This window comes from Protomyctophum bolini (assembly GCF_963924005.1).
Source record: "Protomyctophum bolini genome assembly, chromosome: 20".
Taxonomy (NCBI): domain Eukaryota; kingdom Metazoa; phylum Chordata; class Actinopteri; order Myctophiformes; family Myctophidae; genus Protomyctophum; species Protomyctophum bolini.
In genome coordinates, this window is record NC_137881.1 from 25431010 (window position 1) to 25445168 (window position 14159).

General features: G+C 43.7%; 1 protein-coding gene across 2 annotated transcripts; it reads right to left on the reverse strand.

The window, feature by feature from the left end:
- Positions 1 to 5027: 5027 nt before the first annotated feature.
- LOC308335733 (transcription factor Sox-19a-like) lies at positions 5028 to 12721 on the reverse strand. 2 transcript variants are annotated; one of them, XM_080792903.1, is made up of 3 exons: positions 11611 to 12721; positions 11312 to 11368; positions 5028 to 7478 (listed from the first exon to the last, which is right to left on the reverse strand). In XM_080792903.1, the coding sequence occupies exons 1-3, from the start codon at positions 12312 to 12314 to the stop codon at positions 7211 to 7213; spliced, it is 1029 nt and encodes a 342-aa protein (XP_080649029.1). In that variant the 5' UTR covers positions 12315 to 12721; the 3' UTR covers positions 5028 to 7210. The 2 variants fall into 2 exon arrangements, with proteins under 2 accessions (XP_080649029.1, XP_080649030.1); XM_080792904.1 differs by lacking the exon at positions 11312 to 11368.
- Between the last annotated feature and the right edge of the window lie 1438 nt (positions 12722 to 14159).

Below are 14159 nucleotides of genomic sequence, written 5' to 3' on the forward strand. Positions count from 1 at the left end.
TCACGTTACTCAGAATAACAATCCTACATTCTCTAATTGTGTAGACTTCTTGTAAATTAAGTAATGCATATATTTAACAATGATTTAACTCTTGAGAGCGTAAAATGAAACCATTTGGTTTCATGTCACGCATCAAGAGTTAAAGATCTGTAAGAGTCCATTTGGTTACCAACTCTCCATCATTTAGCCATGGGGACCACCTCGAACCCCCCTCAAGGACCAGCAGTGGTTCTCAACCGGTGGTCCGTGGACCAACGTGGTCCCGGACCACTGGTTGAGAACCACTGCCCTATAGTCCCTACAATCCATCCATCGCATCCCTCCCCTCCCCTCTCTCTCTCTCAGTCTCATCCCATCCCATCCCATCCCCAGATCCCCTCCTCCTCTCCCCGGCCGATTAGCCGGTGCGCGGGGCTCCCCCACGGGCATTTCCATGAGAATGGCGGTGGTCGGTGAAAGGGTTAAGCCCTGGAGCTCACTGCGGAAGAAGGGAAGACGAAGCAACGCTAATTTTCTGCTCCGCGGGGGAGCCAGAGAATGGGAACAATGGACGCGGAGGGGTGGGGGGTGTGGGGGGGGTATGGGGGAGGCGGCCCCGGGAGCTCCGCGGCTTTACTGTGTGCACCTGCGAGCTCAAAAGGCACGGACAATGTGCCTCCGAAACGGCCAATTACGGACGGGCCAAGCCACCCGCTTTCTCTCTCTCTCTCTCTCTCTCTCTCTCTCTCTCTCTCTGAGGGGAGGGGAGGGGGGGGGGGGGGGTTAAGGAGGGGAGTGGAAAGAGAAAGTGAATTTTAAAGTGTGTGGGGGGGAGAGCTAGAAGAAAGTAAATGATCGACCCTTAAATCATTCTGCGGGACCCCCTCCCCTTCATCACCCCCCCCCCCACACACACACACACACACACACACACACACCCGGGTATAGGTTGGTTAGGTTAGTTTGGACAGGACACCCATGTTCCCTTCTCTCCTCCGCAAAAAAATAAATAAAAAAAGTTTTGTTCCCTCCATCGCTCCCTCCCTCCAGAGTTTTATTTTAAGTAGCCTTACGAGTCACGACCCCCTTCCCAACTCAACCCCCCCCCCCCACACACACACACACACACACACACACACACACACACACCACCACCAGAAAGCACCTGTGGAGAACGCTGCGAGACGTTATAATAACTGCTTCGTTTGGGGGATTGTTAAATAATTCTCTAATCGTTTTTTTGGACGCGGTTGGCTGGTTGGTTGAATAATTCAAAAACAGCTGAGCAGCAATGCAACCAAAAAAAGAAAGGCTACTAGGCCTAGCCTACTATCTCTACACACATGTTAATTTAACAATGCAATTCAGAGGAGCTTTAAATTGGCGTGAGAAAACATATTGCCCAAGCAAGAAGTGTCAAAACAATTACATTTTACGTACGTATATACGTGCGTGCGTGTCACATAATTGCAATGTGGGGAAAACTGCAGCTTACAAAACCACAAATCTTCATTTAATGCAACTCCCTCTCTACAAATGTAACCAAATAGACCCTTATATAAGTGTCGATTATTGGGATACAAAAGGATAAATTAAGTGATTTTACTAATAGGCTACTATATATCACTTATCTCTGCTTTGATTATCATCAACTCAAGGGACCACAGCGCATGTCAGCAGGCCTAGATAATATAGCATGGAAAACCAAGTGACTGGGACTCAAAAAGCCCATTTATTAGGCTGAATCGACTTCTCTGCTAATCTGTCCATTATTTAAAATCTATGGCCATTGATGTCCATTCATTAAAAGGAACGTGAGTGCCCCCTGGGAAAATAGCCTGACCTGTAGGCTATTCTTTTGTACTCTATAATAAAGAATATTATGATCTTCCACTATATAAATAATGTCTCTATACTTAAAAACAGGCTTACTCCAACATGAGTGGGTTGCCTTGTAGGCCTAAATGTAGCAGAGTGGCTCAGAACTCATGTCTTTCACACGGGAGACCGAGTTCGAATCCCAGGCGTTACATAAAGAATTTAATCACAAATACAAGTTTTCATTGTTTTTGCTTTTTTATTAATATTTTGTTCGTCATTCACATAAGAAAATGACAGTTTTAATAAAAAAAAGGATTAAGACTCTTAGTATAAGAGCCTAAAGGAATTTCATACAGCTATTTACACAAACGCTGTGAGCTCCACAGCTTACAATCTATATATACAAGTGAGAAGTCGTACCCATACTCATTCTTCATGCTCTATCTCCGACCGAACCACACTTTCACCACACATCTCTATATGCAAAATAAATTCGGCACGCTCCCCGCACTGATATAGCCTATTTTTTTGCCGTTCAAGTGTCTCATTTACTCTGCAAATATTACTTTTATGAAACACGCTGTTATTGCTCAACGTCAACAGCCTACGTCACAATCGTCATGTTGGCGTCTACCAAAATCGTCATGTTGGCGTCTACTACGCCAACTACGTTCACTTAACGGGGCCAGTCTTTCACAGTGACACACATGTTACATGAACCACGCGCCCGGGATGGTTTCTACCCCTCAATGTCGGATTTGCTGCGCCCTTGGCTGTTGCCACAACACGCGAGAAACAAGGACTTTAACCACGCTACTTGCATACACTGCAACTCGCTTACAATTCGCAAACCTGGCAACACTGCCCTCTCTTACCAGCCCCGCCCCCACACTAGCTTGACTATGTCATCTCGCGCAGCACAGAATCTGCTCTCGCGCAGGACATTGATGAGAGACAGAAGGAACAGGAGAGATTATACGATCGCTATTTCGCTTATTCCATCTAAATCTCTTTATTTACAAAATAAATGACTCGACGATTCCCTTAGTTACATCAACATTGTTCTTTGGCATTCATCGGATTGTGCCCAAATATCACCCTTACACCGATCACTTTGCCTATTTTCGCCACACAGCCAATTTACTTCCGCGAGCGGCCGGCCCATTCCGCCCATGCGAATGCATGGAGAGAAAAAAAGACGAAAATCCAGCTGTATCGGAGCAGTGCCACACACACACACACAGTCAGTCACACACACACACACACACACAGAGAGGAGTTGACAAGTGAGAGAACGAGACGGCTGTTGCGTTTCACCATGGCCAGTGCTGTTGTAGACATCACAAAGAAATCGATCTGTCCAACGACGATGGTACAAAGACAACAACACAGCCAACTATATTCTTATAGAGAAAAGCTCTCAGCTAATTCGCCCCGTGCAAAACAATTAACGCACGGAGTTGCGGTCTGCATAGCTGCAGACATGCGACCACTATCAGTGGTGGAAAACGCTGGCTTTCAATATTTAATGAGAGTTGCAGAACAGCAGAACCACGTTACAAAATGCCATGCAGGTCACACATGTTTTCACTCCTAAAATGTATAAAACTAATAATACATGTGAAACGTTGCCCGTTACAATCGTTTTGTGTAAAATATCGTCAAATATATGGCCGTTAGTACTGTTAATTCAACATCCGGTGAGGGGAGGATACGGATTGTGTATGGAAATCAGCGCATACAGTGGGTGGGCTTTAGACCGGATGTAGCCACATCCACTAAATGTACACTAAATAGAAATAGTATAAAATACTGCATCAAATGGTGTAGCCTACTGCAGCTATTTATAACCAGGTAGTGTATAAGTGAAATTGAACACTTAAATTAGTATTTAATACTTGAACTAACAACAGATGGGTCTATATACTATTTGTCTTTTTTTTTTTTTCCTTTCTTTTACTTACTTAGAGCTTAACAAGAATATTACAAGTCATCTCATCTTAAAGAAACATTTAAAAAATGTTAGGGCATAAAACCCAAAGTTGTTAAACCTTTTATTATTCTCATTCTGATTTGTTATTTATAGAAAATAAATGTGACTTATTGGGAAACAAGTGTTTTTCTTTACAAACCAAGATATTGGCCTAAATTATAATGAATATAGCAAATCGTGAGCTTCAAATCGAAAATTGCATTGAATCGTGGACTAGGCCAATCGTGATAGCGAATCGAACATCGAATCGAATCGTGAGCTGCAAATCGAAACTTGAATGGAATCGTGGACTAGGCGAATCGTGACAGCCCTAATGTATACATACGCCTGCACGCACACACACGCACATGCACGCCTGTAAGGCCCCCCCCCCCCACACACACACACACCAACATGCGATTCATTAAATAACTATTTCCTTCTTCCCATAGTGCGTGGCGAAGTAACTCTGGGATTGAGTGGCCGCGTAGCGGCCACGAAATTCTAGTGTTTATACAAACAAGTATTAACATTCTAAAAGTAAAAAAAAAAAAGTTAATTTTTCAAAGCACTTGGATTGCAATGTAAACACTTGAGTCATTTTTCTCTGATAACTGATTATAATTATGAAAGACTGCATTGCAGGGCTTTTACAAATATCAGGTGACTAAAAAAATCCCCCCCCTCCCCACAAAAGGAATCCAAGTTCTGGTTAGTAGTGGATTGCACACAACTATAAAAGAAAAAGGAACCATCCCAAGTGAGAATATTTGGAAGGCAAGGAGTTAAAACATGTTCCACATGCCAACATATTCTCAAACAAGTGTTCGTTTATCCAAAAATATACAAATTAAGTTCCCCATTTCAAGACTATAGCAGCGACTGTTAAACTGGACTTTGACACCCCATTTATATTTTGTCGTGGGCATTGTCGAACATTAGCTCACGTGAGCTTGTAGATCAGCTCGGAACACAGGCGTACAGAGCATAAATGAAGCTCGAGATAATGAAACACTTAATTTGAAAATCAACTGATCCGATTAAATCAAAACTAGTTTTGATTTTTTTTTTTTTTTATCTGACAATTTGATATGCATTCCCCTTCATTTGTGGTCAAATGAAATGGCTTGAAACCAAATGGATGTCCTAAAAATAAATGTACACATTGTTCAAAATCAATTGTGTTGAGGAAAACATGACAATTCTAAACTTTGTCTGCCGTTTTGAAGTAAAAAACACCATTTAACGTCAGGAATGCAGCATTGAATACAAATGTTTTTATTGTGTTAATCAAAAGATTCCAACTATAAAACAAACACCTGCTTTCGCGCAGGGAACAGTATAGAATTAAAATGAAGAGCAACTTGGGGTGCTGCCGGCTGGGACAACAACAAAAAAAACAACAAAAAGAACATTTTTACACATTAACACAAACAGATTCAACCTATAGTAGACTAAAATTGTGCTGCAACATTTTAAAAGTCACAGCGGCAGCAGAAAAGATCAGCATCATGTCAGAGTACCAGTTTATCTATAGCAACTTCTAAAATGGTGCACGCTAGTGAATATCAGAACATTCTCAAATTAAAAAAATATCCTATGCTATCCTCCCATAACAGAGTGCACACAAATGGAACTGGATGGACCCCCAAGGGTCCATTCGGTTCCATTTGTGCACTCTGAGTTACAGACATGTAAGGATCCAATTGCAAACGCACTTTGACAACCACTAGAACAGTTAGGATCCTATCAGTTTTCCCATTGGATTCAGTGGCGATTGTCCAACAGTTTTTTTTCCCCCACTACCATGTTCTCCAACAGAAGAGTTCTTTAGAATCACAAAAATATACTATAATATAAAATAGCACTTTAGTCAACCAAAAGAGGCCTCACCCCACCCCCAAGGCACAGAGTTCAAACTTGTAAAAAATATATATATTTGTCATTAAAGTTTCTCTTTTCATCAAACTATAGCGAGCAAAACAGTAAAATCCTTTGCGTTCATTAACCTGATGAAACCAGGGAGGCTTCTCAACATGCAAAACCTTTTGACAATACTCAGGTTTTACATGGGACCAAATGGACGTCTGTTAAAAAGAATTGATCCTATATGGGTTTCTATACGTTTGAGGGGGTCCATTTGTACACCTTCGGAGTTGAATTAAACACCAGAGGACTTTACTGTGTAATGAGCAGCTGCTATTGAGCTCTTAGGAGACCACCCGCCGTACACCCCCCCCCCCCCCAAACTCATCTGGCCCAAACATCGGACCACCGGAATCCTGGAGGGTCACGTGATTTGCATGTCACGGGCCCGGAGATTTGAACCGGTTGACCTGCTTCGCATAAAGAGTATTTTTTTTGCGTGTGTTTCAGGGATAGTGGTTCTCAAAGTGGGGCTAAAATTATTGCTATAGTGACAAACCAAAATGACCCTTTTACAAGTCTGTAACTCGGAGCGAGTGTATGAATGGAACCGAATTGGACCCCGAAAGTCCACTTTGGTTCCATTTCGTACACACTCCCGAGTTACCGGCGGTCGGTGGCCCTATAATGCACACCAAACTGAAGAGGTCCTTGAAATTAAAAAGGTTTGAGATCCACCACTGCTGTAGGGTGTCTCTGCGGGGGCGTGCCAGGACTTTGGGGTACCGATGAAGCTGCCACTCGAGATGAGTGGCACCCCGTAGCTCTCCCCGACCTCACAAAACTATAGGGCAAAGACAGACTATAGTAACCGGACATCTCGTCAGCGTGTGTCCCCGCCCGTTATCCAACACCGCTGACAAGGACCTCAGCGTCACGAGAGGGGGGGGGTGTTTTAGGGATGACTAGGTGCGACCGTAGACAGATAACAGTTGGCGGACTCGGCCATGTCATAAGTGCCGACACGAGGCATCGTCGTCGACGGGCGTTTGTTGTGAATAGGAGCGAGTCCACAAATATAAAAGACAAAATGACAACATCTGTACACGAAAACAAAGTCACTAACTATGTACAGAAGTCCTTCATGCAGGAATGTCCATATAGGCAGACGAAGACTTTCTGCTGGGTGCGTGTGTATCTCTGCGTCTGTCTAGCGGGCTGGAAGTTAAGTCTTACATAAACATGAAGAGGTAGAAAAATAGCCTTTTATTTAAAAGAAAAGAAAAGCCGCTGCTTGTAATACCACAAGACCACGATGTGTGTGTGCTCGTCATGCAGCTTATGCTCAGCGCACAAGCACACGTGTGTGTACATGCATGTTTGTACATCCTTACATTTCTCACGCATCCACACAGCCTTCAGTTTAGTGTCACAAAAGCTGTCCCCCCCCCCCCAAAAAAAACGTGCCTCAGTGGGGACTGTCTCTTATCCGCTCCCTCCCCTCGTCCCGTACACAAACGGAACCACACAGTCCAGTCTTCATTCCCATCGTTCCCAGTGATGTCCTCCTCATCAGATGTGCGTGAGTGGGACGGTGCCGCTGAGGTAGTGCTGCTGGACGCTGGTGTAGCCGCGCTGCGCGCCCGTGGGGTCGCCGGCGTCCCCTCCGGGGATGTACATGCTGATCATGTCCCTCATGTCCCTAATGTCGCCCTGCATGGGCCCTCTGTGGTGGCTGGGTGTGCCCGCGGGAGGCGAGTGGGAGTGAGATACTGGCTCCGGCTTGACCATGGACATGGCAACTGGGCTGGGCTGCTGGGGGCTGCTGTAGGACATGGGACTGTTGGAAAAGAGAAAGTTTTAGATTATATAAACACACAAGAACAAAAGTTTTTTAAGACTTAAAAAATTGCTAATCTGTAAATTGGTTCAAGTAAAGTAATAGAAGATTTAATAAACACGACTTGATAGAACACTTCTAAACCACTGAAAAACAAAATATGACACCCAGGATAAGCCAAGTGTACACTGTGAGTTAAATCTGGATTTTACCATGGAGCCCAATACATGCCATGGTGAGAGGACATTATTGGATTGCCATGACAGTGGCTCTGACCATTCGAATGCTTAAACCACAAGTAATGAAAGGGTATTTGTGTTTGAGCATATTGGAATTTATGTTGAATTCTGGATACTGTAGTTAAGTGCAGATACAGGGAAGCACTGAAGTTACGGATGAGAAACCAACAGTGTCCCACAAGACCAAGACCAACTTTAGAAGACCGTGCCATGGACTAGATATACAGTATGTGATATATTCCGACATAAGTTGAAAACGGTTGGCGGTAGCCTAAATAATGCATGTGCATTAATTGTGTACTATAACTTTTACAGAGGACCAAACAGTGTCAAACTTCAAATTGATAAGGGAATGTTAAATACAAGGATTCATTTATCAACTTGTCTCATTGTTTAGTTTAACCCAGAAATTGTTCTTTTGTTTAAAATGTCACATTTCCTCTCTTTCACAATACAGAAACACCCTTTTATTTTAAAGTAACTCCTTGCCTTGAGCCAACACAAAATAAACATTGTTCCCGACCGTGTTCGAGACAATCCCAACAAGTAAACCGCAACCGTTCCTCAGTGGAAGGAAGTTGGGGCTTGCCCAGGAACGGAAGAGCCCAATTCTGCATGAGCGTGCCTTCCTGACTGAAGCGTGCCAACTACTCTCCCTCTTTCTCTCTGCTTCACACAAACACACAGGAAAGCCGCAGGCTGGTGCACAGTGGTGGAAAGTAACAAAGTACATTTACTCAAAAGTACTGTATTTCAGTACAATTGAGGTGTAAAAACGGCACTTTAATATTTCCATTTTTCTATACTCAAGAGGCAAATATTGCACTTTTTAGAATTGATTATTTGACAGCATGTTATCCTATTCAAAATAGCTGATCTACAAGCTCACATGTCACAATCCAATACATTGTGAGCTTACAGAGAATATAAAATCAATTTAAAAAAAGTTTGGCAAACATTTAAACATTACTTTCAACTCAAAAAGGTTTTTTTGGAAGTATTAAGAGTATTTCTACGTTGTGGTATTGCTACTTTTACTCCAGTTAAACCCCTCTCCTCACTGCCTCGGTGAGTCAGTGTTTGAGCAGAGTGTGGTCGGTGCAGTCAGTCAGTTCCCAACCAGAAAACACAGATTAATCATAATGAGAGCAGTATACACCTGCGTGCTCAGACACACAAAGGGAGGGGGATCAGGGAGATCGAGCCCCGTTGCATATTTGACTGATCTTGGGATCAGCGTTGGCCCACTTTACACCGCCACCTGCAGACCTGCTGTTTTTCCCACCGTGGCAAGACACCTCGTCTTTTCAACGCAGTCTAAAACGCACAGATAGCTCGGGATTTGGGATTTATTTACTTAAGCGTGTTTAGACAGCAAGTGAAAAGATTTGACTTTTGAGCTGGGTTTTTTTTCTTTTTTGCAAAACAACTTAGAGCTGAGCCAAGAATCACTATAGCGTGCATCATGGTTATGTTTTTCCGCTCGACATACAAGCGTGTTTTTTTTTGTGTAAGTGGTAGGCCTACTTGAGGCATGGTTCCCTTTAATGCCGTAGTTTCTAAACCTGTGGCTCTGGGGCCCCGCCAGGGCTGGAGAATGTTCTGACGGCATTGTGGACAAAGAAGAACTACTTGAATTTTGCGTTGTTTATTACCTTAGTTCCTAAACCACATGAACTTTAGCTTTCCCCACTCTTCTGGGAGCGAATGTTTGGCCATAATAGCAGATCTACAAGCTCACAGTGCTTGCAACAGGACATGCTGTGAACTTCTAGATCTGCCATTTTAAGAAATGTTTAGTGTAGACTAGGGGGAAAAAAATAAAAAAGGTCTGGTACAGATCCCTGGGGGACCTCAGTCAACTAGGTAGGGTTCAAGTGGTTCATTTTGTGTTATTTAATAACCTAGTTCCTTCAATTTGCTGTGAACCTCTCGTTATATTATTAACCTCTCCCCACCCCACAAACACACAGGGTTTTTAAATGAGCCCGATTCTCATCCAACAAGGCTCAAGTCTATTCGGGACGTCCGGAGCTTGGAGAAGCACTCAGGCGATATCTATCCATCCATCATGGTGGAATCTGTTGCTTTACATGTGGCATCAGCTTGGGACAACACCAGGGGACAAGCCCAAACAAGTCTGACTTGTACCAGCATAACTTGGAAAAACCCAAACATACACTACTTCTTAATCACGTTTGTCTCAGCTTAATGATTTTGTCAAAAAGACTAAACATCATTCGAAAAGACAAGACTATTTTTGATACATTGAGCATAAACTTTACACTTGTCACAACATTTTTGCGTGGAGGAGACCCCCGTCCCCGTTGACCGTGTGACGTCATTCAGTCCTGAAAAGAAACTTTTCACTGAAGCGTAGCAAGGCATTCTGGGTAGGAGGGGGACCACACACCAAGTTGCCCTGTGCAGGAATAGAACCAATGCTCATAGAAGCAACCCTCCTCACTCGTACCATCAATAAGTCCACTGAGGAGACCAATAATCACTTTTGGTGATTACCAAAAAATTAATTTAAGTTAAGAGTTCAAATGTGGCATCATTAGTAGGGGGTATATATTATTGATGTCTGTTTTATATCACAAATGACTATTGGTATCTGTAATCAATAATGTTAAATATAGGCCTATTATTTAATAATATGATCTTAACATGATCTTAAAGCCATTACCAACTGTATTGCATTTTAGAATTAAGGAAAATCTAATTCAATTGACATTCAAGAATGACAACTAAAAGGAAATCCAATTTGGTGGCAAACACTGAGAAAATTATCCGATTTACAACCAAATATTAATTCTTTAGAGAAAGTTGACAAATTGATCAAATGAAGGGCAACCTCCACAGAATTTTACAAAGGTCTGATGACTTTAAATATACTGGATGCATATATTTTGGGCCAAAAAATACAGCCCAACTTCACAAAAATGACGTTATAATAGAAAGAAGAGCCTGTTGCAAGCAGTAGGCTGAAAATAGTTTCCTTAAAATAATTTATGTCAAAGGGGGTGACATGATTTTGGGAAGAAAGGGTTTTCCCTGCAAGAAAAATGAAATGCCAGTTCGAAAAGTTAGGCCTACAAGTTAGTATTATCCCTCAAGTTTATATTTGAGTCTATTAAAATTCAGAGAGAAGATTATTCAAAATGTAGGCTACACAAGATGACATTATTACGCAAACTGGCTACACCTGTAGAACCTGAAATCAAACATTTTCTTGCCGCATATAATGACCAGTTCTGAAATAACTAAATTGGCAACACCACCCAGGAATGTTAGCACACACACACACACACACACACACACACACACCCAGGCCTGGGAAATATAACAGCGCTATTTGCACAGCACTTTACTTTTACTTGACAAAATGACAAAGTGCCAGCATCCATCCAAGAGAGGCCTAATTTCAGAAAGGGTTGGCCAAAAGAATAAATGTGCTCAGTGCTCACTCATTACAATTTAATGAAAATAGCCGGTCTGCAAGTTCACAGTGAGTCAGTCTTGATGCAATATTGCCTAGTTGCGAGCTTGTAGATCGGCTACTTTCCGTCACATTTTCTGTGTATCACTCACATGTAGTAGGCTAGCTGGACGGCCGTGGGTTCAGGTTGAGATGCACTCAGATCAGATCTACAGTCAGATTGGTTTGCAAAGACAAATTGTGTATAAATTAAGAACTGTATTTTGGGTTTAAATAATTAAATCGAACACTGGGACCCAAAATAACACCCGTGCACTCAAATAGATAAATCAAGTGAATTTTAGGTTAAAACAAAATAACACTGGGACCCCAAACACCCTTTAGTTGCACTCAAACAAGAACTAAAAATGTGGTTAATGTTAAGGACAATGTTATCACAGTTGGTTCTCACCTGTACGAGTTGGCTCCGTTCATGTAGGACTGCGCCGTCATGGCAGGGGGGTACTGGAGGGCCGACAGGTCGTAGCGGTGCAGCTGCTGCGTGTAGCCCAGTGCGTCGCCCTGCATGGCGTAACCCCCCGCGGCGGGGCCCCAGCCGTAGCTCTCCATTCGGGGGCTGCCGCCCTGGGGTCCGTGGACGCCGCCCTGGGCCGCCGCGGCCGCCAGCAGATTGCCGGCGGACAGCGGGTACTTGTTGCCGCCCAGGTGCGTGTCCTTCTTGAGCAGCGGCTTGGTCTTGCGCCGGGGCTTGTACTTGTAGTCCGGGTACTCCTTCATGTGCACGGCGCGCAGCCGCTTGGCCTCGTCGATGAACGGCCGCTTCTCGGCGTCAGTGAGCAGCTTCCACTCGGCGCCCAGCCGCTTGCTGATCTCGGAGTTGTGCATCTTGGGGTTCTCCTGGGCCATCTTGCGTCGCTGGCCGCGCGACCACACCATGAAGGCGTTCATGGGCCGCTTCACCTTGTCCATGGGGTCCACCACCACGCCGCCGCTGGCGCAGGACGCGGAGGTCTTGGAGCCCGGGTGCGAGGAGTGGATGCCCGGCCCGCCACCCATGCCGGTGACCGGCGACATGCCCTGCTGGCTCTGGTGGTGCTGCGGCGGCTGGCCCGTGCTGGGCTTCAGCTCGTGCTCCATCATGCTGTACATGTTCATTTGTACGCCGGACGTTTTCTTATTTGTTTAAAACGGGATAAAGCCACGTAAAAACTAAAAATGAATTATTAAAGCCTTTAAAAGTCGCCCTGGTTTACCTGGCTGGCGACTTCGTGGCCAGGTGTTTATCCCTGATGCAGTGTGCGCGTCAGAGCGAGCAGTGTGAACAGCACCACCGGCTGTTCCAAATCAACTAATTAAATATATAGGGAAGACACCTGTGTGTGTGCCAACAAGACGATAATGCCAACTAGAATGATCGGATTCAACGAGTTCTCTGCGTTTAAACTTTAACGGAGTTCGATGCGGATAATTAAAAGAGTTTAAAAGTCACCAGAAGTTCCTACCATAGCATTAGATGGGAGCCTTCTAAAGTTTAAACCACTTGTTGGAGCTCCACGTTGAGAGTGAATGGAACGGCGAGTGTACAAAAAAAGTTGTTCTCTTTTCTTCCGTACGCTCGCGCCCGCCGCCGACCAATCATGGCAGGGATGGGCTGGGCTCCGCTGTGCGTTCGCGTTCGCGCGCGCGCCCTAATTTGCATGTGAAAAGAGAGAGAGAGGAGCACTTGTTGATGGAGAGAGAGAGAGAGAGAGAGAGAGAGAGAGAGAGTGAGTAGCAGGCGAGAAAAAGTTTCATTTCATAGAATTAATTTGATGTTTTGTCCTTGAAGTGGTTTCTGCCATATTGATCTCGCGTGAAATTGGGCCCGTATACTATTTATTTTATGATTTTGTCATATTTATGCATATGAGTATAGGCTAGTAGGCTAGTCTAATAATGTTTAGACTTCTTTGACATAGAGCCTATAACACAAAGCCGACCCAAATTATCAATTCTATATCAATTTTGGGAGTGAAGTTGATTGATTAAATGCGTCCTCCTCTCTACCTATATTGGGAAACAACTGCTTTGAAGTTTCAATTTAAGCATCACTGTCAATAATCGATTGGCCATTATATTAGCTACTTCACAAATGCACTCACTACAAAAGTAGGCTCATAGAGTCCATAGAGGTTGAAAAAGGTAATTTTTTCGGCAAACGAATTAACTTGTTGTGTCTGCGATCTTTTTTCCGAGTCCGTCTGACCGATCCTTTCAGTAGATTTGTCTTTATACAGGGGGTATTGATTCGCGTACAATAGCGGCCAGAATTACTTTAGGGCTCCGTGAGAATAAGGAAGAGGTCTGTTGGTTTGGCCAAATAGGCCCTTTATTGTGCTGGCTGCCCTAACCAAGGTCTTTGTTAAGAATAGTGGTTTCCCCCAAAAAACCCTTCCTCCATTAGGCTACCCCCCTGGTGGAAAGCAGATATGCTGGGGCTCATTTTCCTGCCATGGCCGCTCTCAAGTGTTGGCGTTTATTTATGGTAAACATTGCAGTCTCATTAAGTGCAGATTTATCAGTGGCAATCATTTGGGAGTTTCAAAGGTGTTTGTTCCTTCTCAAGGCTGATATAAATCTTGGTGTGGCCAGCACTACTTAAGTCAGTTTGTCTATCAGAGATGTGTTAAATTCAACTCTGCAGAGTGTGAGCATTTTCTAAACACTATAGTGCTTTCACAGTGATTTTTACACCTGGCCCGTTAAGAGTTAGGCCTACATCAGTTATTTTAATGTTATGTCATGTTCTGTTTGAATGGATGGGTTTATGATTTCAACGATTAAGACCATCCCAACAACAGGTTTCTGAAAAATATGATGTGATATACCACTCAAACATTTTTCATGTCAAGGACCCCCAAATTTGGCCACGGACACTCATCTAAAAATGTTTTGTCCCAGGGAGGGACCCCCAGAAGCAAAGATTTTAGTAAATAAGTGTTGGCTTCATAATACATTAAG

Bases quoted from the DNA above. Each gene is read 5' to 3' on its own strand.
- LOC308335733 (XM_080792903.1), bottom strand. From the start codon at position 12,314: ATGAACATGTACAGCATGATGGAGCACGAGCTGAAGCCCAGCACGGGC. The intron at 11,369-11,610 runs GTGAGAACCAAC...ATCTGACTGTAG, and splicing joins AACGGAGCCAACTCGTACAG to ATCTGATCTGAGTGCATCTC. The intron at 7,479-11,311 runs GTGAGTGATACA...CTTTTCCAACAG, and splicing joins GTCCAGCTAGCCTACTACAT to TCCCATGTCCTACAGCAGCC.